Genomic DNA, 27,286 nt, shown 5'->3' on the forward strand with positions numbered 1-27,286 from the left:
GGCAGTGACAAAAATTATCCCTCTTCCCCCAGGTCCTTCCATCGTCCCACTGCAGCGAGCAGAGCCAACACTGGGCAACCCTCTAAAATGTTTATTTGGACCAGTGGCCGGAGCTCTACATCTTACAGACATGATGAGAAAAGGTAAACGGCACCTGTGCTGATTGTCTCTTATGGGTTTGAATCTTTAGGGGTGTGGCCTGTGGCTCCTCCCCAGTGGTGGCACTGGAGAAGGAGGAGGGATGCAAAGGGTGTCCATCCTGTGCCTCACAACCCCGGCTGCTGCTCCACTGAGCACAGGATCAGCCAGTGAGTGCCAGGATTATTATGCCATGCCAGAATAGAGCAGAGGGGCAATGCCATAGCCATGGCCAAAGTCTTCCTTATTCTCACACATCAGCAGCACACTGTGACCATCTCTGAGGGCAGCACACACACATTTAAAAGCGCACTAATCCCCAGTCCCAGGTTTGCAGTCCCAGTTCCAACCCCTGTGAAGCCTTTATGCTTTTTGCAGGTGTCCTTCCTCCTTCCAGCCATTGGCCATACTGCTCCTGCACCCTCTCCAGACAACACACACACGCAGTGCCTCCTGTCCCCCAGCCAGATCATTGCCCCACATGGCTTTTACACATCTGGATGATGCATCCAGCTGTCAGAGATGTTTTCTGGTTATACAGACACATGTGACAGGATTGCACAGTAGCTGGAGGATGCTAAGCTGCTTGAAAGTGAACTGGTAGCTCACCAGCCCACTTAAGTGGTGTTGCTGGAGGGAACAGGCTGAAGGAGACAGCAATAAATGAGTTACTGGATCTCCCAGAGGAGCAAGGAAACACACAAAAAAGAAGGAAAGAGAAGGAGAGGTTTGAAGTCCACAGACAAAGGCAGTGCTCCGCTGGGAATGAAAGTTAAATATCAATGATGAAAGAATAATTGTCGGTAATGCTCAGACTCATCCTTCCAAAATCTCTCTCCTTTGTAGTAAGATTTGCTGGACAGCTTGTCTTGTCACAACAAGGACACTTTTGCCTTTCTTTTCTTTCTTTTGCCCCTTCCCTCCTCTCCTTTAGTTCCTCTTGCAGTCACTATTACATGTAATCACAAAAAATCAGACTCTGGTGAAACAAAAACAGATATCAGTGCATCTACAGTGCCAATTAGCAAAACACATTCCTCAGTTATTCTAATGAGACATTACTGCTGGCATCTGCTTGGGAAAATGCGCTCCTGAATTCAGGCAGCAGAGCTGCTCTCAGGACCCTGAGATTCTTTGGAGAACTGGCCCATTTGCTGAACTTTTCTGCAAAGATTGCATAGGTGTTCAGCTCATTGGATAATCTGATCCCAAACAGGTATTCTGAGGATCAAAAGGCCAGCTTGGAAGCAGGTTTCCATGAACTTCCAGTTGGAGCTGGTTATCTAACTGCCTCCTGCAGAAGTTAGACTTCTGCAAGTCTCTTCTTTAATTGAATTTTCCCCAGGCTAATGTTGTCCTGCATTAAAACACTGTCATGGTCCAAGGTTAGACACTTGGAGGAGATATCTGCCCACACTTTGGGCTGGCTGGAAGCCAAGTGCTCCTGATTAGCATTGCCTTTGACTCTCCCCATGCCTTGCAGTGGGGCTTATTAACCTGGACTGAGGGCTGTGCTAAACAGGACTCATTGGCGTCTGGTCAGCCTAAACCCTCAGCAGAGCTCATCCCTGTCTGCCTGCAGAAATAGGGAGCGGGGAGCAGTATCTCTATGCCTACACACTAGCCATGGGAAATTCAGGTGCCTTGTCAAGCCTTGGGGTGTGTTTTTTTTCCCAAGTGGTCCTGTGGAGCTGTACAGAAGGAATTGTTTGTACCTTGTGAGTGATTAATGAAATGCATGAGGGAAAGGGAGGAAAAGAAAATAGAAATAAGAGAGTGCTGATGGCAGCCTCAGGACTGCAGAGGAGAGGTGTGAACACAGAGCGAGTGTTGCCAGTGGGAGAAACTCATCCGCCAGTGTCTGGCAGTGATTTCAACACATGTAAGGTCACCAGTACCATCATTATATCAAATAGGTGGTACCTTTGAGAGAAATTACCTGCCTTAAATGACCCTTTCCTAGGAATTCTGTTCTTTAGAATTCAGACAGGAAGATTGTCATGTAGATGAGCAAATTTGTCACCTAACACATTCTACAACCACAGACCTTTGAGGGATTGTACTTTAATATTAACTGTGCTGTAATGAGTCACTTGCTGTAGAGGAATCACCTCCTCCTGGGTGGAAGGTATCTCTCTCCGGAATCTTTTTTTGGAAGATCAGGACCAAAATATCTGTATTTCATTGTTGTTTTAGCCACTGACAGTTCTCCAGCTGCCACTTCTTATGCTTTGAAAAATTAGTCAAGTCCTCATTCTTTCTCAGATGTCAGTGAGGCTTTCCACACCACTGTAAGCTTGGGAAACCAAAGCATTAGTTTGGTTTGGTTCAGTTTGGTCCAGTTTGATGGGGAAGAGGGAAGGAATTGAGTGAACAAAATCTGTTAATATAAACAGGAGTCCTTCTGCAACCATCACTGTGACTTTTCTGAGAGCTCCAGAGAGATTTCCTGTTGCCATAGGTCTAGTAACAAAAACTAATACAGCTAAATATACCTGTAAAGAAAAACATAAGGAAGTTGGCTTCTGAGTAGAAAAGTCCCTGAGCATTGGGAATTCTGCAGGTAAGATAAAGGACAGGTTTTTGACCATTGCATTCAAGGATTTGTGATGTCAGTAAACACCTCACCATGCGGTAATTTGAGTGAGATGTGCATAACAGCTGTGATATCAGAGAAGTGAATGTGAATTCAAAGTCATTCTGAATTATTTAGACAAGCAGGCACTTCCATGACTGCATGGTGCTGGAGGAGGCAGTGCCTCTCTCAGCCTCTCACCATGGTCCATTTGCAAGGGGAGGGGTTTGAAGGCAGGTAATCTGTGTTTATTTGGAAAAAAAAAAATGAAGTAATTGCAGATGCCTGGTTATTGTTATTTTAGCTTTCCCATGAGGAAATAACACCCTTTGCAGAGCTCCTAGATCTACTTGTTTTGGAGTGGGAGATCATGTAAAGGTCTGCTGACCACACTGCAGAGGGATCCCTGCACTGCTGCTGTGCAGAGAGACGCAGAGAGGGAATTCTCTGCTCTGTCCCCAGCAGGCATGGTCACGGCTGAGATTTCCTCTCTGGCAGCTGAGCCTGGGTAGAGCAGCCAACCCATATCCTCTGAGCAACTTGGCAAAAGGAACATGGAGATTTAGCAAGGGAGAACTTCAGTATGGAAATGATCGAGGGAGCAAAGACCTTTTGTCCTTGGAGGCATGCTTCCTATTAAATGTCTTTGCACAGGGTGGAGAGACCCCGTGTTCTAACACCTGGGACTTCTATAAAAGCAGGCAGCCCCCCTCAATGTCATATGTGGGGAGTTGTCACAGGTAATCACAAGTATTAGGTGGAGTCACCTAGATGAGTAGTGTCTAGCATGCAGTGATCTGTACTTAAACACCCCATAGCAGTCAGCTAAACGTGGCTGTGCAGCTCTGGGATCCAAAATCAGCCAGCTAAGCACAGCATTCTTCCAGCTCACCGAGCAGAAGGAGGTCCCTGGGCTGTGCCAAAAGTTCACAGGTACACAAAATCCACCCCCAGGCAGCAGCAAACACATGTGCACAGGCCATGGCTCCAGCAAAGGAGATGCTGAGGCTGCTCTCCTAGTGGCCAAATGTTGCACACAACATACTGTGTTCCCTAAACCAGGGCTCTAACGGGCAAAAGCTTGAAGTTTGGTGATAGCAGATGTTCCCAGTACCCTACAGAGAAAACTGGCATCTCCCTGTGCAGGCACGAGCGTGAGGAGGAGGAGGGAGGGTTACTCAGCATGTCTCCTGGGCTGTGATGGAACTGGTGTGTCACACACTGACACGTGCCACGCCACCACACACCTCAGTGGGTGGTCACCAGGCTGATGACTGGCAGGGATTCAGGAGAAAAAAATTCCTCAGTGAGGTGCACCAGGCTACCACTTTGCTGTTGTTTGGGTCTTTGAACAACAAATGTTTGCAAAAGAGCCACTGAACCAGGGCTCTGAGCCTGACCTCAGAGGCAGAACTTTCTTCTGCTTTATTTGCTATGGTAGGTGAGCATGAAGGATCCACCTGGCAGGTGGTCACCACACACTGTCCCCTTTGCCAGCCACCTGCCAGATAGCTCATTTCTGCCACATACCCTTCAGCCCATCCTTTTCTTACCTCTGATGGCATGTTTCTTGGCTCGAGGCCACATGGGAAGTATTTGTAAGCGTTCTCAATCAGCTTTTTGTTTTTAAATTGTCCATTTGTATCTCTGTTGTGTCCTAGCTGCTCCGATGGCACTAGTGAGCGATTGCACTGTGTCTATTTTATGTCTGCAAGCCGACATAAGTTATGCTGTGTGATCAGTTAATGTGCTGGAACTGCATGACAATCTCTGCCTTCCTGTCTGCTTCCACTTGGGAGCAATGCAAATCCTAATAGCAGCTCTCAGAGTTAAATACAGTTTGATAAATAATAATAGAAAAGTAACATTAGATTATTACTCTACATTACTTCTTTGAAGGCAATTGCATCTGCCAGCTCACAATATATATTTTTTTTCCCCCGAACAACAGAGAAAATTTTGACAGGCTGAACTACCATTTCATTTCCAACTAGGAAAACATTGACAAGCTTTAAAGGATGGTTTTGAAGAGAAACCATGGACATCCAAAGATATAGATTACAGTTGGATGGAGAAATTTCAAGAGGTCCTAGTACAGGAGACTATTGACTGCAGTACCATCTCAGCAAGGTTTTTACTATAAAACCCCACACCATATGTGCTTTTCCTGACTGTGACTCATCATCTAAATATAAATTCAATTCCAATCTCAGGGAGTCTATGATTAAACATATATTTTGTTGTTTTTCTACTGTGTTTATGTATGATCTTATGTCTGTCTTAACTCTATTTCTTTGTCCTTAATAGTCAATGTAAGTTATCTGGCTGATCTGACTCAGTGCTTTTTTCCACGGTTGAGTGAAGCTTGGTGGTTTCAGCTTAAATGAGTGGTGGGTTTGCCAGAGCCCAAAGTGATGTTGATGTTGCTCACCTGCCGTTTTGCAGACAGTAGAAGAGGAACTTCTTCCACGTGTACTACTGTGTCCATGTTATGGTGGTGCCAGGGCTCAGAGGTGTGCGGTTCACATGCTTCGGGTGCTGCCTGGATGATTCAAAAGAACCATAACAGAAAACACAGGAGATTTTGACCAGCCTCAGGTCTGTAAGTACATTTTAAACCCACAAAGTTTGAGTGTGTTTGAAATGTACTCAAATATTTCCTTCTTCACCATTGTGTCCTCATGACCCATTGAATCATCAAAGGCTTGGAGATGAAAGAAGGACTTATGGTTAGAAAATGCAAAGGACTCTCTGCTGAAGGGGGAATGGTTTGTTGTATCTTTTTTTTTTTTTAATCCTAGAACAAATAGCTCTGGTGGATAATTTTCTGTGAGTGTTTTCACTGTAATGAGTAACTGGGCTTCCAGAAATACTATTATGAATACAGTAAATAAGCTCACAATCAAAAAAACCCACAGAAATCAATTCCAAAATCCCCATAGTGTTTCATGAGCTTTGAGTCACACTTAGGGCGGAAAACTGCCCGAATCAGTAGCCTGTAGGGAACCAAAAGAGAACGTGGTCCTTTCAGATGATGTTAGTGATGACTTCCCTTCAGGCTTTTTCTACATATTCAGCTGAAGAAAAGACACCTCACACACCTGAACACATTCTAGTGGCCTAAGATGGCATTGACAGGTCAAATGCACTTATGGTATAATTCAACTGAGCCAAAGAGGGTGTACCAAAGGAGGATTTACTGAGCTGGCACAAGTGTCTAATCTTTGTATTTGCTGTAAGAGGTTTTTACCTTTTCAGAAATGGCTGTAATTTATTTTGGAGATGAATAAGTTTCCACCAGGTCAGAGTGAATCCATTGAAAAAGGACATCTGAGGACCCTTAAGCCTTTCTCTCCCACAAGATGGGTATGGAGGTGGAACTACCCACCCTGTAGAGGCTTCATTGATTAAATATGAACTTCACATAAGAATGTATTATTTTCAACCTCAGAAATATTTACCAAAAAATCAGGGATCACGATCTACTGGACAAAAGGAAAACAGTCACAGCCCTAAAAGCTGGAGAAGACAGGGCCATACTCCTCGGGCTGGCCATGATGGTGTGCTCTATCATGATGTACTTCCTCCTGGGGATCACGCTGCTGCGCTCCTACATGCAAAGGTAATTTCGTGATGGTCCCTGATCTCACACTCCCTGCTCCAGCTGACTTCATCTGGCTTACTCTTTTGACTCTTTTTACTAAAGTTTTATAATTTTTCCTTTACTCAACATAGGCCTGGCTGCTCTTCCTTACCTTACCCCAGTATAAATTAGGCACAGCCACGGTGAAGGCAATTCGAGTAATACCAGCAGAAAGTGAGGGAAGCATTAGATCCCTGTTTGACAAAATCTTGATCCACAGGCTTTAGACTTGGCACGGCTTAACACCAGTATAATATCCATATCAGCTGGTCGGCAGTCTGCTGAACCCTATAAGCTTCTCAGGGGCTGTTGCTGCAAAGCTCAGACTCAGGACAAAAAGGCAAAAATATTTCACAGCCTCGAGAAACAACACACTTTCAAATGAAGGATGTAGAATTAATTTGGGAAGGAAATCAAGCTCTTTGTAGCCTGTAGTTTTACATGTAGGTTATTACTTTCATCTTAACAAGTGAAATTCTCATGAAATATAGTAATTTGCTGAAAGTGAAAGATCATCTTTCATCATTACTGTCCTGCACTTAATTTTTCTGAAGCTTTCTCTGGCTTCCTCCTCTGCCACTGAGCAGAGGGTTTGGCCTGTGATTCATTAGCAGCGTTTGAAATCAGTTTTCAAGCACCAGTCCTATTTAACACCCAGCCCAGACTGTAATAAGGCTGTCAGTGATGTTTTTACTGCCCTGATTGGTGAAGTTAGGAAAATGAAAAATGTGTAACTGGGGATCGAAATATTAGTCAGTCATGCCCCAAACTACCCTGGGGCAGTGGCAAATATCTGGCACATTTTGGCTTATCTGCCACAGGCTTATATACAGTAAGTGCCCACAGTTAATTTGTATGAACATCCTCAATTATTTTGGTGCACCTGCAAGAGAATATTCCTTCTTGACCCTGCAATGATAAGAAATAAGTAGCAACGAGGATGAGCTGTACTAATTTGCAGCATTTTATTTATGTGATAAAGTTATTTGTCCATTTTCAAGTCCAGACAAAATTCAGATTTTGAAAACTGAGATCAAGACCTGTTAAGTATCCAAGAGCATTTGCTATTCCAAATTGCTCTCCCAGACCTTTCAGCAATATCAGGGTCAATTGCAGAGGCTGCTAAGGTCAAAATCACTCATGTGGAAAGAGATGATTTATATTACAAGCTATGTGAAAAAATTGCCAGAAGATATCAAAGCACCTACAGATTATCAAATATTCCATCTTCACAAGTGTGTGGTAGGTAGGTGTTACTTTATTACCCCCTTGCATGAATAAAACAGCAGCCAGAAAGGTGAAAGTGAGGAGAAGACAACCCAGGAGTCTTTGCTGTCACTTCTCTTCACACAGCCAGATCTCCTCAGGGGTTATTCTCCTTTACAGCAATATCTCTCCAACAAATACTGCCCAGGAGGGGAAAAAAAATCCTTCCACTTGATTCCCCCCAGAAATCATAGCATAATTTAATATAAATGTAAAATGGAATACACAAGCAGAATTACTGCCAAAGAAAGATAGCAATAGAATTAGTCAGAAATCTTTGATACCTCTAACTGTGTAAAGCCTTTTGTAGGTTTGATGAGGGGTAAGCAGACCCTCAGACCTTTTGTGGTGGGGCAGGAGAGCCACACTCTGGGTGAGCTGAGGGACTAGGGTTAAAGGGAAACCCTGGATGGAACCTTCCTCCAGCCCATAAAGGGCTTTCTGCAGAGCCCTCAATGTGCCCTTTCCCCAAGCAAAATGCAGCAGTAGATTTTTTAAATACATGCCAGATACCCAAGTAAATATTGCTGGTACATAACCAGGCTCCATCGTTGCAGTTTTAGCCTCTGGTGAATTGGAGATAAGATGAAATCCCCCAGAATGATTACAACCATTGGCTTAACTTACAGAAAACAGCAAGCTGCCACTAGAAAAAGCTTTTCCGTAGGTCAAGCTGCATGGGGTACCACTTGTGAGTTACTGTGTCTTCATGCCTATGAGTATACATACCCTGGTAATTCAAAATTGTCCTCCTGACCTTCACTTTAAATTGACCTGGACTTGGTGGTTAACCCTCAAGTCTTGGCCTGGGGTGTCTTGTCATGGAGCACTGTGTGCACTATGCTCTCCCCAGGGCAAGCTGCTCAGTTTTCTTCTATGTCTCTGCTGACACGCTTTCAAATACACCTTCTCCAGAATCAAAGTTGCAGTTCCCTTTTCATTTATACATAGACATAGGCGAATAGGGTAATTTTGTGCCCAAAGCCTAAACTCTGAGTACTACAGAATAACACAGTGTCTGTGACGTGTGAAGCAAGAAAGTCCAGGCTTTGCTCAGAGCCCTGCCACGTGTACTCTCTCCTACAAGATGCCCCCAGTGTATCCCTGATGAGAAGCCTGAGATGTGTTTAGTGCTCATTGCCCACTCTTGCCATGCTCTAATATCTCTTTTTTTCCTACTTAGTGTCTGGACAGAAGAGACTCAGTGCTCACTTCTCAATGCATCCATCACAGAAACCTTCAACTGCTCATTTAACTGCGGCCCAGACTGCTGGAAAATCTCACAGTACCCCTGCCTCCAGGTGTACGTTAATCTCACCTCTTCTGGCCAGAAGCTCCTGCTCTATCACACCGAGGAAACAATGAAAATTAATTCCGAGGTAGGAGCACAGAATAAAATTTCTTCCTAAATGGGTTTCTGGAGGGCTGCTCTCCTTGTGATACACATTCCTCAGTTTAAAGCAATATAAAGCTTCCAGCTTCTGCTTCACTGGGAAATACAGAGCAGAGAAGGCAGAAACTGGTGTACAGACTGAGCTCACACGTCTGAAGGGGCAGTTTTCCACCTCCATCCCACGTGGGGAGCACAGCTCGTGTCACACGGGGTGCAGTCCTCGAAGGCTGGAGCCTCCTTCCTCCTTTGCAAGTGCTTTACAGGCACAGGGTAGCACCAAGTACTTGTCACATTGATATTCTTTCTGAGCTGTGGACTTCCCACCCAGGTATGACTCTGCCGGGTAGTGAACACCCCCAGCAGTGTGCGTGGAGCATCCACAGTGGTGAGAATGGAATTGGCATCATTACTGCAGGGCCAGCCAAGGCGGCAGGGAGAGATGAGAGCCCTGTGTCCAACAGCACACGTGTCCCCACCTCCATCTCTGGTGACAAACTTGGCACCCTGAGCATCTCCACTGAGGTCAGCTGTGCCACTGCTGATGGTGCAAAAATCCTAAAAGTTTGCTGAGTGGGGACTGATGAGATAAAAGGTGCAGCACAAAAATAAAAGCCCTGGCTTTGGGGTGTGAACAAGCTAAGGAATCAGCTAATTTTATAGCACAACTTCCCCTGTTCCAGATGTTGAACCGAAAAAATTATTTTGAATAAATCTGCAGAAGAATTCACCTCTCTGCTCCAGCAAGTACAAGCTCCAGCTTAACTCCATCCAGGTGGGATGGAGACAGCTCCTGTCTGGAGGCTGTAATGAGGCAGCAGATGCACAGAAGGCACCTCCCTGCCAGCCACAGCCACAGCTGTGTGGCTGACACAGGGCAGTGCATCACACCCAGGAGAGAGGCCGCCTTCACGGGTGGCTCTTTGCTCCTTCAACAAAGCAAGGCAGAATTGGACTAAGAAATGTCCCACTCCCCACCTTCCTTCATATATACAGCACCTGGGGCCCCGGGACTGCAAGTTGCCGTGAGCTGGGACACAGTGAAATCATTAGACTTACAGGTGCCATATTTGCATTAACTGCTCAGTTATCCAAGGTCACTGGACCCCAAACTATGGGCAAAGTGCAGCCTGGAACAGCAGAGCCCCAGTTCAGCCTGCTCACAACGTAACCTATTGTGTTTCTATTTATGGCAGTCAGTCAGTAGACCAAATTACTTCTGCATATTAAGATGAAGTGATATTAAAATTAGTCAAAGCACAGTATGGTTGCACTAGGCTGCTTATTCTGCTGGATAATTAACTCCTGTGGCTGAGAGATGGAGTCCTCTGGATGTGAAGTGTGAAATGGAGATGAGCACCCCTTCCTTCCCCTCTTCTCTGGCATCAGTGCAGGAAGAGGCACTCACTGCCCGTGCAGCCTCAGGTAGGACACACCCCACTTTCTGCTGGGCACAAGCAAAATCATGACACTCTGCAGGTTGATTAGGACAGATCAGATAAATTTCTGTGCTTTGCTGATTCAAATAAATCAAGAGATTTGGCATAAATCTCCACATTCTGCTATTGATGATTTTTGCTTGCTGAAATGGACTTTGAAATTTTCCCAGATGCCACCTCCTCTTAATTTAATGTAGGCACAGTTAATACTTCTCCAGACCAAGGTTGTTTTACAGGTTAATCTCTGCTCTCAGGAGGATTCCTAGGTTTTCCTGACATGCTGCTGGCTATGTGACCTGAATCCAAATGCAGTTTTGAATGGAAGTTTGCAAAAATAAAATACCTGGCTTCTTGTGCCTGGCTCAGATCAGCAGAGTTTCCAAGTTCAGATCAGTGCAACCCATCTCAGTATCCTGGACAGGAGCTCCCTCTTCCCTGGCCAGAGAGCATCCCCATGCAGCAGGATGAGCAGTCCTGAGCAGCTCTGGATGGTGATGCTCCAATTGGGTGCTAGCTGTGTCTTTCCATCCACCTGCTCAGATCTGTGTTGCCCATCTTTCTCCTTGCTAAATAAACAAAATACAAAAGCCGTCCCTGGCTCACTGAGCTCTGACATCGCTGGAGATGTTGCAGAGCACAGTTCTTACCTCTGAGGCCAACAACAGTGACCTTCAAAAGGTCAGCACCCCCTCACCAACCTCTCTGCCTCGTTGAGCACCACCACACACACACACACACACAGCAGCAGCTGGAGCCTGCCTCTCTCCTCTCCCCGCCAGCCAACGTGGATGGAGCAAAATCCACTTTGATTTTAAATAACGATTTATCCAGGAGACTTGCTGTCTAACCTGGCTGTCAGCTCAGAAGGTGCAGTAAGGAGTAGGTGCAATTTATATTGAGATCTACAGCATGCTCCTGCCAGTCTCTGGTGGGAATCAGTGGGAAGTCTGTGGATTCCTGTCAAGCTGCTCGAGTCCTTCCAAGAAAAGCGCACGAGATTTTTCATGGCTTTTCATTGCTCTTGCTGTGCGTACTTTAGCCTTTAGGATAAGCCCAGCCCCTTGTCAATACTACAGACGAAATGGTTTAAATGCTTCCATGGCTACACTTTCCTTCCTCAGCTGCCAGAGGCTGTAACAGCCTCTGCGAGAGGTAAATCGGCCAGTTCTCCTCCTGCCCGCACCACAGAGCCAGGCTGTCCCCATGAGGAAGGGCTGTGGTAGTTAAAGCAATTAGAGAGGCCTCATTTTGATCTCATATTATATCATTTTGATTCTTTTTGTGTCATCGGAGCTGCTGCTGATTTATATCCATGCTCCATAAGGGAGATAACAAGCGGGATTTAATCACCAGAATCAGCTGTAACTGCCTGAGATTCAGAAATGATGGTGGTTCTCAGAGTTTCTCACTGAAGGTTCAGGTATTTATAACCCAGGAGGGAGTTTGCCTGGTGCAGGGAGGGGGAGCAGAGGTGCTCAGCTGTGGATTCCAGTAGACCCATGTCTAGGCTGGGACTGGAGAATTCTGTCTGGAGTAATCAATATCAGGCCAATGCAGAAACGAAGCTGCTCCAACCCTTGGTCCAAACCTGTTGCACTTTCCAAAATAGATGTAAATTGACATCCTGACCACTTTCTCACAAAGATTGCCACAGCACATCCTGTCTAAGTTTCCAGGCTCAGCAAGGACACCAGTCCCAACCACAGATGTATGACAAGAGTCATGTATTTCACTGCCCAGCCTCAACTGGGAGCTTTTCTGGCAACAGTTTTTTCAGTGTAACATCATTGATTTAAAGAAAACTGCCTCAAGCTTGCCTGGAGAAGTTGTGTGATCTTTGTCCTTGGAGATATTCATAATCTGACTGGACAAGTCCCTGAGCAAATCTGCACTGAGCAGGGCATTGGACCAGATGTGTCCAGAGGTAGTTCAGACAGGATACCTATCCAATCCTTTATATTAAGGAAGTAGAGTTGGAAACTTAGTAAATTCTGTTTCTCTGGTAGGTCCTTCTTGTGCTCGGATTCCAGGTTAACACAAGAACCACTTTTGTCACTTTGTATCACAGAACCCTCACTTGAGGCAGAGCACCAGACATTCTTTACTTGCAGATTTCCAAGTGTTTGACAATGCAGTTAATAAACCAGCATAGATTCAGTAGTCTACATTCACAGGTGCAGCATAAAAATTGTGGATATAAAATTCCCTGCCAGGTATTGGAGAAAACTACTGAAGATCAAAACAAAGAAAACATCGATACATCCCATTATTGTGTCTTCCTTCTTGTTTATTAATCACCATGAAACACAGCAGACACCATCATGGCAGAGCCTTGGTGCTCTCAAAATTGTGTTTTGGCAAAAGTGGCCAAGTCCTCATTTAATCACCTTCCTCAGGATACTCCATGGGACTTCCAGAAACAAAAATTTATAGCAACAAAGTAACAAGAAAAAAAACTCAACAAAACCCCACTTGAAGATGAAATACTGCTGTTATGACAGTGATAGCACATAATCTATTAAAAGAAAATGAGGTATGGTTCACTGAGAAATTTCCCCTACTTAGTAGATTATGATATGTTGAAGAGTCACGGGCACTGGAAGAGGGATTGTGACTTTGGACATTTGAGGCAAAACTGGTCAGAGCACAAGAGGATATCCTGGATGGAGCAGACACGCACCAGCAGGAAGATGGATGAGATATTGCTGCTCTGATATTTTCCATCGCTAATTTCTAGAACTCTATGAAATATTCATAATGGCAGTGCAGCCATGCTCTGCCATTAATGCTCCAGTCTGCTAATGCCAGACAACTTTTCTGCTGTGCTTCAAATCATATTCTGTGCTAATAACTTGCCAATGAATCAATCAAATCCTGTTATGAGGTTAATCCTTTGATCATAATTAGGACTAGAGATTTGTCGCAGTATGTTCCAAAAAAAGTCACAGCAGAGTCATGAAAAAGAACAAAGGGACATTTTATAAAGTATGCACATTATAACAATAATAATCAAAAGCCATGGGTCACATTATTGTAATCAAAACATATTTTTTCCTTTAGGAAACTAACTTTCTCATTAAATTATCTGGAGCTACTTTAGGTGCCTACCAGGACAAGCAGGTTTGGCAATGCAGGCAGGAGCATGGTGAGACCCACTGTCACCCCATAACCACGAGGGAGCAGTGACCTCCTGGCCCTCCGCCCCCCATGCATGTTAAATAAAAAGTCAAGTAGCAGCAGATTTTCACCCTTCCCAAAGCAGTTAATCAAAATCCTGTGAGGGTGTAGAAAACCATCAGGTTTGGAGGGGTGTGAGTGCATGAATGAGAGGAGGAGTGAGGGGCCCTGGGCTACTCCCATCAGTCTTCTTCCAGACCAACAGCAGCAACAGCAAGTTCAAGGGTTTCTGCTCTAGTTAAAAAATGGTCCAGATGTGGCCTCAACCCTTGTGTGTCTGCCCACCACCTCGCCAGCCCACACTAGCTCTTTGCAGGGAATGGTCAGCACAGCCCAGGGCTACTGTCATACATGTCCCATGGAGTATCTTCAATGCATGGACTCCATAAGGTAGTTTTTTAATTAACTTGCCTTCAGTGTTCTCTGGAACTATTCTCTGTGCTAGGTAGAGCCACCCCCAAATCTTTTTTTCCTTTGTGACTGAGACTGAAATTCAAGGAGCATCTTCAGAGAGAAGGAACTGTTGGACTTATGCTGGGGTCAAGAGCAAAAACAACACAAAGAACCATCCTGGTACCCAGGCTGATCTTCAGTTAAAGGCTGAATGAATGTCCTCTGGGCTGTCAGTAGGAAAACTACATTTTCTCCTGGGATATCTATTTGTCTCTAATAGAGGCATTTGTCTCATGGGAAAATTTGTATAAAGGTCTCTCTCCATCCCTCTCCTGTGCGAGTGAACTCCTGTGCCCACTATGATCACTTTGATCTGAGCCAAGTGAGATCTAAACTACCAGATTTGTATTTACAGAGTCAATTACCCATCTAACTGCGAGCATATGTGTGCCACTTAAGATGAAGAGGTACTTCATCAGTTCTATTTTTGCATGTGCAAATTAGTAATAATAATATATTCACCTATCTCACAAGGCACTGTGCAGATTAAAGCATTAATGTTTGAACAGCACTTGGAGGTTCTCCAATGGGAAATTCTGTAGATGTGCAAAATATTGAGTTTTGCTGTGATAAATTTATTATTAGCGTAATAGTATTCCACTCTTGTCATGAAAAGCATAATCATCTTGAGATTTTCCTGCTTGCCACCTGAAAACAGACATTGTGACTGATTTAGAAATGTATTTTTCTCCCTCTGATTCCTTCCCAGTGTTCCTACATCCCCAAGTGCGGGAAGAATTATGAGGAATCCATGTCTCTGGTGAATGTCGTGATGGAAAACTTCAGGAAGTACCAACGCTTCTCCTGCTTCTATGACCCTGAAGGCGTTCAGAAGAACGTGATATTAACCAAACTGTACAGCTCCAATGTGCTGTTCCACTCCCTGTTCTGGCCCACCTGCATGATGATCGGCGGGGTCGCCATTGTCGCGATGGTAAAGCTGACTCAGTACCTTTCCCTCCTCTGTGAGAGAATCCAAAGGATCAACAGATAGGAATGAAAACTTCTCTGAAATTTAACTACAGCGAAAATACTGTTTTCTCATTCTTCACCAAAGAACCTTAAGTTTGTAATGTGCAAGTCTGTTCTAAGTTCCTTATGATATTCTTATAAGTAGAGCAATAATGCAAAAGCTGTTCTATATGCAAACATGATGTTATTATTATGCAGACAACTGAAGAAGTTACTGTTTTGTGTTGACTGTCTATATGATCTTGTTTTATGCTGGGACTAGTACTTCTTTCTTTTCTACAGCCAAAATAGGGCTCAGTGTGACCATTTGCCAAGCTTAGTCAATTGACGTTTTCAATGTAAAGAATTCTGGGGAAAATTCACCACTGGATGAAGGGCAGCCAACCACTTGTGCATCATTGAGGTCTCACATCTAGCTTGGTCCGTTCAAAGGATTTATGGCTTTGGCTTTTTTATTAATGGCTGCAGGGGGGAAAAGAGCACTGATAAAGGGGGGGTGTGTGTGGTAAGATGGCACAAAAAGGATGTATACTGAGGCCAAGATAAGTGTACAGTATTTTCAGCCTCAGCAGGACTTGGTGATGCTTTGTGTTTGCTCCCACAGTTCAGAAGTAAATTGTACCCTATGGTGTTTAAGGTCTTTTGGAAAACACTTTGGAGTTTTGTTGTGTTTTGTTTAGTGTATAATTTCCTTCTGTCTTATCAACATAATCTTTGTCAATTGCAGAAGCTGTAGCCAAAAAAAAAAAAACACCTTGTTCCATTTTCTATTCTATTTTGAGCCCTATTGATGGAGGTGGGACCAGAACTCCTTATGTAAAGGTTTATTACTCATTTGTCTTGTATTTGCTCCCATATCATTGTAAAGAAAAAAAATAACACAATCAGCTATTTTTTCATTTTTTACTTCCAACTATTTTAGATTTTTTTACTTGAAATATATATACAGATATATATATATAAAGAAAAAGCTATATTATATCTAGTTGTGTATTGGAACTTGTTTATGGGGGTTTTTTCCTTTGTTTTTACCCACTGGAAAATGAACAGTACAAGTCATGTATTTATAACCTTCATCCTTGGATAATATCATAACATGGAGGAGCAGCACTGCAGGATCTTATCCAATATTCATGATGTTGTTTCAGTCAAAGGTCTCTGTTGCTATGACATGGGAATTGACAAAAATCTTATCCAATTCTGTGGCTCTATTAACTAAATTGTTAGATAATCATCATAACACATCTGGAAGTCTCTCCTGACCTTAACTCAGTATGCAGTGCTGGCTGACATGAATTATGATTTACAAGGCCCAGGTGCAATGATTTATTGGAAAAACTGAGATTCTGACTAAAATGTTGTCCTATCTGTCAAATATTTACCGCAGTATACTTGCCAGTATAATTTCATGCACGATTTCTGCATAATTTATTTTTATTCCCCTATAGAAAGCATTCCTTCTTATGTTTTAAAGACACTTCTCTCAGTTTCTCGCGTTGCACCCAGCCTGAAGGACAAATGCAAGGCAGATCCTGGGAGCACACTGTGAACTCATTATTCAGTAGCTCAAAGAAACCATATGCAGGCCTACTCAAACTAAGAAACTAACATTTTTCCCTTCAAAAAGACTGCAAAACAAGTATTTTGCCTATTTCATCTCTCTCTCTATAAGTACCTTTCTGCGACATGGCATTAAAAATTTCAAGATGTTACAAAACAAGTCATGCAAGTGTAACGTGAGCTGTAAAAAAAAAATATGAGTTCTCAGCAGTGAAAATGAACCTGCAATCTTGTAATCAGTAGTACAATTTTCCTTAGGTAATTAAATTCCTTGGGGGCAGGGGTATGATGAAGGTTCCAAAAATATGTAATAAAAATATTAAATTAAATCTTCTAGATTTCAATATTTTCTGCTTTCAGATGTGGCTTGTTTCATCAAACTGTTATCTATAGCTTGAATTACCAAGAAATGAGGAGTGCTGATGCACCAGGGAATTCATAAATGTTCATTTGCAAAAATGAAGTTTTGATCGATATGTTGGAATTGCAGAAATCACCGTCGGTGGATCTGGGAACCTCAGCATCAAAGGGACTGGAATCACAAGGTCTTTAATGGACTGACAACAAACTTTATTCAACCCACCCATTCTTCAGCACCCCCAGGGCCAGGGTGGACGGGGAGATGGAGATGGCAGATCCCAGCAGTGCCCCGCTGCTTTCTGCACAGGCACGGGGCTGTCTGGAGTTTTGGTGGTACCACCAGTATGAGGACATGGGGATTCATTGCCTGGTGCCCATGATGTGAGAGGCTTCAGGCTGCAGATGCTCATCATGGTTACAAAACCTTATCCTGCAGGTTCTGCCAAGAAGGCAGTATCCAAGTGAGGCCCCCAGAGCCACACAGCCAAGGAGGCATCGTGACCCACTTCTAGACAGCCCCTGTGGCTCCCAGGGTGCACGCCCTTCCTCTGTAAAGTTGATTTTTCTCCCAAGCAGAGAGGTTTGATCTGTGTTTGGTGTTGTCATCCTTGATTGTCCCTGTCCATCTCCCCACCATCAGTCACCGATGCCAAAGGAAGGACAGTGCTGCCAGTCGGGATTCCCAAATCAGAAATGTGGTGTGGTGGATTTTCCACCCCATCACCTACACTGATGTTGTCCATTTACACAGTGATTTACGTGCCTTGTGATAAAGGAGCCCTTTGGTTGTGTGTGTGACATTTTTGGTGCCTGTATTTGTGCTTCTTTGTTCTGCGACAGGGAAGCTGATTGTTCCTGACATTTACACATCAAATGCTGTTTTCAACACATCGCACCATAAAATATTTCAGCAGAGCTCCTGTGGGTAAAACATCTTGATGCTGTTGCAGACTATAATCATTTTGTTGACATTAAGGGAGAGATCTGTGGGATAGCAAAACAACTTGAGTAATTGGATGGAGTGAGGTAAAACAATAATTTTGAAGGGAATTATCCATCTGATCCCTGGCACAGTTAACCCCCTACTGAAGTGTCAGCACTGAAAATGTGATTTTTGACAACTCCTGCTGCCCCAAGGAGAGGTGGTGCTTCAGTGGGGATGTTAGTCTGTGCTATTGCTTTCTCTGTTCCATTTTAATATCATGTTTATTCCCTGCAAAAGGAACTGATGTTCCTGTAGGCAGCTCAAATGAATGAGACAAACATGGCAGCGAAATTCAGCAATTGGGCAAATCCACCCTGTTTATAAGGCGGGTTCTGACTTTTCCCAGGACAAACATTTTACCTCTTGATGTCCCAGCTGGGCATTTAGGACAGCAAGGAACAATCTGTGCTGGAAAACCCCAGAATGGAGAGGTGCAATATGAAAAAGATTGTACAGTATTCACAGGCATGAGAAGCCTATGACAGGTACCCTTATGGGATTTACAATATGCATAAGTATTTCATGTACCAGATTCACATGGCCTTTTAGTAGTTGTTATTTTCTTAATTAAATTATTTATGTCAGGCCCTATTTCTATTCTAGAACATCTAAATCTGAAGCTGAAGTGTGAACATCTCTGCCGTAATACTCCAAAACTTGGCACCTTGCAGCAGATTTACTAAATGTCACAAGCTAGGACAACAGAGAGTTTATTTTGATTTAGGTTTCCTAATTGAGGAGACATCACTTTATCTCAAAAAATGTACCCAGAGTGGAAGTGCACCTGTGTCCAGTGTGAATTTGGGGGAATAGAGCAAAGAGAGAGGGCTCAGGAAACACAAGAGCCTGAATATCTCGAGAAGACACAAAGGCAGTGATTTCCCACCTGAGGGACAAATAGGGAACAAAGTCCCAAAGTACTGAGACAAGGCTGGGAACACTGCAGGATTCACCTCTTCATCTCCATCCTCATCCCAGCCACAGAAGAGTTCAATGAAAGAAGCTACTGAGAAAGAACTGGCTGGTATAAGCCTGGTCCAAGAGGATTCCTGCACTTTTTTGACTATACAATCTTTGACCTTACAGCAGTACAACTGTACCAGTATAACCTCTAAAGAGAATGGCAATTTCAAGGTAATACCACCTTAAAAATTGTTCAGCTAATTTCTCTTCTCATGCAGTCATGCCCTTATTAAATTAGCTGCAGCCATTCAAGGGGACTGAATTTTTCCGTAGACTCAGCATCTGAGCACGGTAGCATCAGTTCTCCATTAGCTGCTGTACTGCTCATCATCCATCAAAGACCTGGGAAAAAAACCTCACTTTTCTGCTCCACTGAACACTTGTCACTTCCCAGAACTCGATTTTGCAGAAGAAAACCACACACAGCTTCTGGTGCACCCAAACATCTCACAACTGGATACAAGCTTTGCCAAATTGTTTTTTGTTGTGCAGGAAAGAGTGAAAAGCAGGGGTAAACATCAATTATTTGGTTTTGGTGTTTTGAAAACAAGATGTTCCCATTTTTCAGTACGAATTGATGTTGCCTTTTGAAAACCAGGGGTGTGGGAGGGTTTTTTTATTAGGAAAACTTGAAAAATGAATATAATAATTCCTCTGATCTGAAACAAAACTATCAGCAATAGCTCAGTTCTGTGAACATTTTGATCTTTTTTTTTTTCCTTTTTGTGAGGTTGACCAGTAAGATGTTTCCTTTCTTTCATTTTTCTCTCCCATCAGTGAAGTGCAGATTCCATTACATGGACACAACCAGCAGCAGCCCCAGCCAGGCTGCAGCCAGGCTCGTGTGTGTGATCATCATCTCAGGGATCATCACTACAAGTAAAGCAAAGCACAGCACCTACCTCAGAGAATATAACAGCTAGTGAATTAAGAGGCACCAAGAAGGAGGAAAGGAGCATTTTCCCATTATCATTGCCTGTGTGGGGCAGCAGCCACCAGACATCAGCTTCTCTCTGGTGCAGAGGCATCCCTGCAGAAGATGCTGCTGCTTCACAGAGCTGCTCATGTTCATGTGCTCTGTACACTTTAAACTAAGCCACTTTAATATTTATTTATTTATTTATTTACACAAAATGAAGCAGTCAGGCCATGTGATTTAATTATCTGAGCTACTGTAATTTAGGGAGGATCCTGCAGGCAGAACCCCTGGGCAAGTGGATTCCATGCCCTGTTAGCCCCAGGAGCGTGGCCACCACAGTGCTTGGCCCATCATGAGTTGGCTCTCCCAAGCTGTGTCCTGTCTTGTGTTTTGGCAAGTCCCAGATAAGAATCAGGAGTGGTGGGTGCTGCCCTGACTGCTCAGCAAAGCTGTGCTGCCTCTGGCCATGTGCTAGTCCCCCAACCAGCCGCTTTTTGTGCCTAACCTGAAGCTGTTGAATGTAAAACAAACCTCATTTCATACAAAGGACTTCTACATCCTTCAGATACGATTTAAAAAAAAATATTTCAGGAATGTTGATGGGTAAATTCACACCAGGATTTTTTAAATAAATCAAATTTCTCCAAACACTTAAAAAAAAAAAAGTGTTAACATTGGCAGAGCCCTCCATACAGCCTGTCTGCATTTTATAGTTCTCCACTTTCATAAAAGGAGCTGGTAGGTGACTATTTTTAACTGAACTACATTTATTTAGGTGAGAATTTAGTGTGTTTCATTGCCTAGTGATTTTATTGTAGTATAGAGAGTAAGAGATACTCATTCTAAAGTGCTCTACAAACTCTATTGAATCATTGCCATTTCCAGGAAGAAGCTCAGCAAATGACTCATAAAACACATGAGCAGAGATGGGGAATCACCTTTCTCATCCAACACATAGAAAAGGTTTGTTAACTTTGGAAGTTTGAGAAAAGCAGGTGAGAGTTGGAAACACCTCCAGAGGCAGTCAGGCAGATCAGATTTTGGGGAGCATATAAATTTATGTTCATCCCTTCTGGTACAGCACAGCAGGATCAGCCACTGCTATAGCTTGCAAAAAAAAAAAAAAAAAGAAAAAGTATGGCTTTTTTATTCAAGAGCGTGGTCAATTTTCAGTACATTTCAGGAAAAAGATGTTAGAAAACTGCTGAAACACTGCTTTTGCCATTCAGGATAGCCAAAACTAGCTTCATTTTTAAAGACACCATCTCTAGTGTACCGTTTTTTTCAAAATTTGGAAAAAAATACACAAACAAAATCTGAACCTGGAGCAATCTATCACTATCCCACCTCACCCTTTATATTGCCTCAACTTTACTTTTTTTCAGGTTTTTCAGTTTACAGAATATTTTGAAGATTTTTTTTTTTTCCATTCCATATGCACAATAGGAAAAACAGAGCTGAAATGTTGTGGAATTGAAAGCCTCCTTCCCACTCAACTCAGGCTAAAATCTTTAGGTCTCCTATGGTAGGTTTTCTAATATATCGTATTGAAGGTGTCCCTGACAATGGCAGGGGGTGGAACTAGATTATCTGTAAGGTCCCTTCCAACACAAACCATTCGACCATGTGAAAATGTGTATGAGGAAGGTGGGAGGTTTCATCGTCTCTCCCTAAAGTCTCCAACCTGGCAATTCTTTTGCATAACTGCACATACTACTCTGTATTCGATTATAAAGCACTTTTTAATACCCAACTACCCACACACTTAACTCCAGATCACAAGCAAAGGGTCTCTCGTACCAGAGGCTGCTGAGCAACTTAGACCCAAAATCAATTGGGCAAAAAGGAAGAGCACCTAGAAACCCTTGCACATGGAAGGCACTTATGGTTTCAATCACCATATAAGCTCTGTTATATTCATCACAGATTAAGCAGGAAGCAAAGTCTGATGTCTAAGCAGCAACACCTTAATCGCTCCCCTTACAAGCAAGAGTTCAAAGCCATTAATACAGCAAGACAGCTGAACAATGCAACAGGAGGCTGTGAACACTGCAGAGGCTGCAAAACCTGACACAGAGAGAATCTAGGTGTAATTACTTGCCATTTCCTCAGCATCACTTCGCCATATGCTCAAAGACATTGGGAAAGTCAGTTTGTACCAGCAGCAGCACGTTCCCCACCGCCAGCCATTCTCTCTCCTCCCCAACACATGCTGGGTCCCAGCCCCACACAGGAGTTGTTGGGTCTCAGCCTCCAAATGTTAGACATTATCCCCCACCTGATAGTGAAACAGGCCAGGAAATCTATCATAGAATGGGTTGTTTCATATCATGCAAACTGCCATGGGAAAGGGCCATCAGTCCAAGGTTTCGATTAAACAGCCACCAGGAAGGAGTGGGAAAGACAAACAGCAAACACAAGTAAATGAGATGTTCTGCTTTGTTCAGGAGAAATTAGGATCCTCTACTCCCACACAAGGGTTTCCCAGGGCAAGAGACATGCAAGGGCCTCACTCTTTGTGTTACATCCTGTTTGGATTTTCATTTTGTGGTCACAACACGCAGCCCTTCACAAATCTCTGCTTCCCGAGGAATAGGTGCTTACTAATCCCACTGAACCAGATGCTAAAAGTTTTGAGTATTCACTGTCAAAACTGAATTGTTCAAAAGCCATCTGGACACAACCCTGAGTAATGTTCTATAGGGGACCCTGCTTGAGCAGGGCGGTTGGACGTCCCAACAGCTGGTAGGCATGTGCCCCAAGTACAGGTCTTGTCAAAGGAACAGGAATCACGTCAGAAGCTGGGATGGATTTGGCTGTGAGTGCAGAATTTGATTAACCTCATTTAAAAACCTGGGTTTCTGCTAATACTACACCACAGTCCATTTTTCACTCTTTTAACTCCAAGCATCCTATGGAAGAAATAGAAGCAGAGCTGGCAAAGCCGACCAGGAGGCTTTCCCCATGATAAGAAGCATCAAAATTAGAAATGGTATTAGAGGGAATTCAGATCCTCTCCTGTCAAAACCAGGAGGCTTTACATGATAACTCCAGCCAGGAGGTTAATCTTGAGACAGGAGACAGAAGGGAGGGACTGCAGCCCATGTTGCAGAGGGGCACAAGGGAGATCAGGCAGCTCCAAGTGTCCCTGTCCCAACAGCACATGGTGCCTGATCCTGAGTGCCCATGGCTCTGTAGACATGGTTTGTGCACAGGAATCTGGGAGGCACTCACTGCTCCTGGTTTTTCCAATATCCTGCCATTAACTCTGTTTCTCAGCAGTCACCTTAAGAAGAGAAAACATCTGCAGTCCCAGATTTCTGCTGCTGTCTCTGGCTGTCCTTCATCTTGGGCCAATAACCTTTTGGCTGCAAATAGCAAATTAATGATCTAGGAAATTGGTTGTTCCCTTGTACCTTTTCAGAGTCCCCTTCTACCCCTTCTGGACTCTCCAGAGAGCTTGGCCATGCTGATCAACACATGCAGGAAACCAGGAGAAGCAAAACCAGAATGCCATCCACTTTCCAACATCAGAGCCATTTAACCGGATCAGCACTAACCCAAACTCAGATGCTTGGGCAAGGAGGCTTTGGTGTCATCAGCCCTATGGGTTTGGTGCTGGCCATCACCACCAGTAGCTTGCTATGGGCCCATCACCACAAAGGGGACCAAAGCATCCAGGGCCCTCTCATGCAGTTGCTGGCCAATAACCCTTCTGCTGAGCTGAACCACATCCCCAGCTCCCAAACCCTGCTGCCCTATGCCTGAGATAACCCTCAAAGCTTTCATACCTCACACCAGGACCAGGACAGGAGGTGGCAGTCCACCCTGGGCATGCCACCATGCCCATGGCACTGAGTAAGTCCCAAATAGCCACTTAGTTTCTTCTATATTTGTGGTGCAGATATCTTGGTGGTGGTGATCTTTACCCCTCACATGCCCCAAGCTCACAAGACATCCTGCCTGCTGCAGAGACTGTGTGTGCATGCCCATGGGTGGGCTTGTCCTCTTCTCCACTATGTGACTGGAAAATGCACAGCCCTGCCCTTCCCTTGAGTCGCTTGACTGTTCGATACTAGCCTGGCAATTACTTCCAGCCTTGGATAAAAATCTCCTGCCCTGATGCTGTTAAATTATGTAGAACAAGATTATAATTACATCCTAAAAAAAAACCCCTAAACTCTATACTTAAAAGAACATTATTCACGTTGCAAAAGCAAGCACTCCAAAGTTACAGATTGCCAGAAATAGAGCTGCCTGAATAGCCTCCATGCTGAGCTGCTGGTATATATGCATTATGATACAGACTCTAACTATTCAGTGATATACCATTTTCCACAGGACCCCTGGCCCTGCCCCTAATGAATGACCTTTAGTTGATGAGTTGTTCTTCAGCATTTTTTTTTAACCCTTGTCATTCAGTGTGTGCTCTCAATGCCTTACTGTACCTCTGCCAAAAGCTGCTCTGCCAGCAGAACTGTTATGGAGAAGTCAGAAGTAGCTCCATCCAGAGATAGCCATATAACCCTGAGCAGCCCAGAGATGGATGCCAGCAGACCCTCAGATTAAGCTGGTTTTCCACAGCTTTCTACAGGGGATCATACAAAGTTAGCTATGAGGCTGTGGTACCCAGAGTAGGGTTGCAGCCATGGTACCATATGGTCAGAGCAAGGGTGGGAGGGGGAGACATGCCTGATGTCCTTAAGAGGAGAACACTGCTATGATGTCTGTGAGGGTGGGGAGGATTAAGTTAAGGCAGGCTGATAGAGACCCTTCCCTTCCCCAGAATCCTGCTGATCCTTTTCCTGCTCAATTCTGCCAAACATTGGTGAAACTGCTGGCCTGGTGCAATGCAAATACCGGCCTCTGCTCTGAGCAGGGCACAGCCCAAGCAGGTCATCTTACTGCGCAAAACAACCTGAAGGAAACATTTTGACAGCTCTAAATTGATCATCTTTAGATTCTTTTGGCCCCTGGGAGGCAGGGCCAATTTAATTTTAGCTTTTGAACTCCACTGTGTTAAAACCCCATGAAAGTGCTGCAGGACAGAAGTCTCCACTAGCTCCCCTGCAGTGCCCTGGCAGCAGGGTTCAGTTTACCCCTTTGCTCTGGATGGTTGCTGTCAGCTGAGTGGCATGTCACCAAACCACAGTGAGGGGCTGCTCCCCTCCACCAGCCCTGCTCTAGGAGCCCACACATGCTGATTCCCCCACCTCTCCCCAGCAGGGTCTGATGACTTGTTTCACGTCCAAGCAGATAGACAAGAATCAGATTGGCAAAAAAACTTTACCTGAAAAACTCTCTCTGGCTATTCCTCAAACAAAATGAAATCTATTGACACAGAAACTCTACAGCCGTCATATTCTTCCAATTCATCCTGGCCTTCCCATATGCCAGGCCAAAGATCAGGGTGTTTGTGCACTCAAAAACATCAAAACCAGCCATCAGCCCCACAGACAGAACAAATCCTCATCCTCTCACAGAAAATTCTTCCCAGACAATCCCCAAAACAAGCCATGAGTGTCCACCTGGATTTACCATCAGCTGTCAACCAGCAACAGCCCTCATGCACATCACTATGTTCTAGCAAAATGTGGTGAAACATGATAAGGCAAAGCAACAATCAGGAAGAGATGAAGCAAAACTAATTGACTTACCTGGGTTGTTTCAAAATTTTTTCCCCTGGCGACTGCTGCATCACGGACAGTGGACATGGTGGAACAGACTCTCTCACTGGGCCTTGTTTTCAGTGACTTCATCTTTTTTTTTTTAACATTTGTTTTGAATCTGGCAAAGTTCCTGCTCAGTGACTCCAGAATATCTCCAGCACAGAAAATATAAAGAATTAATGCAACCTCAATGCATAACTCATTTGTACTGTGTAGCATCTCCTGTTTCTTGTGAAGCAGGTAAGCACATGCAAGGTGCAAATACTTAAGCTTTTTTAACTGAAAAAAAAAAATATACCTTCTAAATACGACATGATTCTATGGAAGATGAGACAGTCTATATGGGGACTATGTAGCAGTTCAAAACTTTCCTATGTGTGCTCCTGACGGGAGATGAATCTCTGCAGGGGATACAAAATCTCCTTATGATCCACGAGGAAGAAATTTCATCCCATCAGACAAAAGCAGATCCAGGGTGCACAAGGTAGTCTCATCATGCCAGGCCTACTTGGGGTAACACATAGAGAAGATGTAGATATTTTCTTGGGAAATTTTTCCTTTCCTTTTAATTTTGAGGGTTTATTTGCAATGCCATTTGTCATATCTCTGCAATCTGTTTGTACAGCATTCATCTTCTCACAAGTGATGAAAGGCAGTGCCCTTAAGGACTTTTTGCTGGCCTTTTAATTGAGCTGTTTAAACTGATAAATTCAGCTAGGGAAAAGCATCTTAGACGGAGTGATGATTTTATTAAATAGAGAGTATGAGCCACAGCCAATCTGGAGGAGCAAGTGCTGGGACACAGAGCTACTCTCCTGTATGACTACATTTCTGCAGTGCTAAAGGTAGTGAGCAAAATAATGGGGGCACCAGCAATGCCTTGAACCAGCACCGTGGAAAGATGGAGCACCACACCTGCATGTTCAGATGGTCTTTTATAAGATGGACTGGCACAAGGACAGCCTTTAAAAATTGTAGTGCATAATATCCCTTGCATATCCCTTGCATAAATATAGCCTGTAAATGCATATGCTTGTGCTAATGGCTGGAATGTCCTTCTTCCCCAAAATTTGGGGACTCTCATTGCTGGAGGGTGACTCAAGTGGCAAACTGTAGGTCTACCTTGCAGAAGAGGTTTGCAGCTAATCATGCTGCTGCTAAAAAAGATTCCTTCCACAGGATGTTTTATGGAAAAATTATGATAAGTTCCAAGTTTATTACATCATGGTTTGGACCCAGTTTTTCTTTTAAAGCCTGCTAAAACATCTGCCTGCTGCCAGAGGGTGTAGCCAGGGCTGGGTCCTGCCAAGGGGTTCACCAGGCAGCATCCACTCCTTCATACTGTATCTTTGTCAATTAATAGCTGAAATTCAGGCTTTTCCAGCCTGCTCTGACAGCCAGGTCTACTCTGTTCATTTGGGACAGACACCAACACAACACTCTCCAGCTCAGTTTATCTCTGAGTTTTAAAGTACCACATGAATTAGGAAAACCCGCAGTAGTCTGGGGCTCGTGGGACCAGACAACAGTAGAGCACAGACAGCTTCCCGGGATCCACAAAATCCCACTTGGAATCCTAATTTTCTCTCTGCTACTTTAGTTCGCTTGATGTTTTCCCCTGTAGATTTTGATCCTTTCTCTTCCTTTCCTGTATTTCCTTAAGTGTTATTAAGCATTCCACCAGCTCCAGCCCAGATAAGACCTGCAGGGAGGTACCAGCTTCCACGAAGCAATGCTGCCTTGCTCTAACAGAGGAAAAATCCTTCCTGCTACAGCC

General features: G+C 44.0%; 1 protein-coding gene across 9 annotated transcripts in view; it reads left to right on the plus strand.

The window, feature by feature from the left end:
• LOC108495283 (calcium-activated potassium channel subunit beta-2) overlaps window positions 1-15,858 on the plus strand; it is a 142,714-nt gene extending 126,856 nt beyond the window's left edge. For 5 of the 9 annotated variants that reach the window (XM_017810834.1, XM_017810841.1, XM_017810836.1 and 2 more), the window contains 4 exons: window positions 33-143; window positions 6,165-6,335; window positions 8,806-9,001; window positions 14,791-15,804. In XM_017810834.1, coding sequence (XP_017666323.1) covers window positions 33-143; window positions 6,165-6,335; window positions 8,806-9,001; window positions 14,791-15,075 — 763 coding nt within the window. In that variant the 3' untranslated portion in view covers window positions 15,076-15,804. Of the gene's footprint in view, window positions 1-32; window positions 144-6,164; window positions 6,336-8,805; window positions 9,002-14,790 lie in introns of all 9 variants that reach the window. The other 4 variants (XM_017810838.1, XM_017810842.1, XM_017810835.1 and 1 more) reach the window with 2 other exon arrangements.
• The last annotated feature ends 11,428 nt before the right edge of the window (window positions 15,859-27,286 follow it).

This window comes from Lepidothrix coronata, unplaced genomic scaffold, assembly GCF_001604755.1.
Source record: "Lepidothrix coronata isolate B3197 unplaced genomic scaffold, Lepidothrix_coronata-1.0 Scaffold29, whole genome shotgun sequence".
NCBI lineage: Eukaryota > Metazoa > Chordata > Aves > Passeriformes > Pipridae > Lepidothrix > Lepidothrix coronata.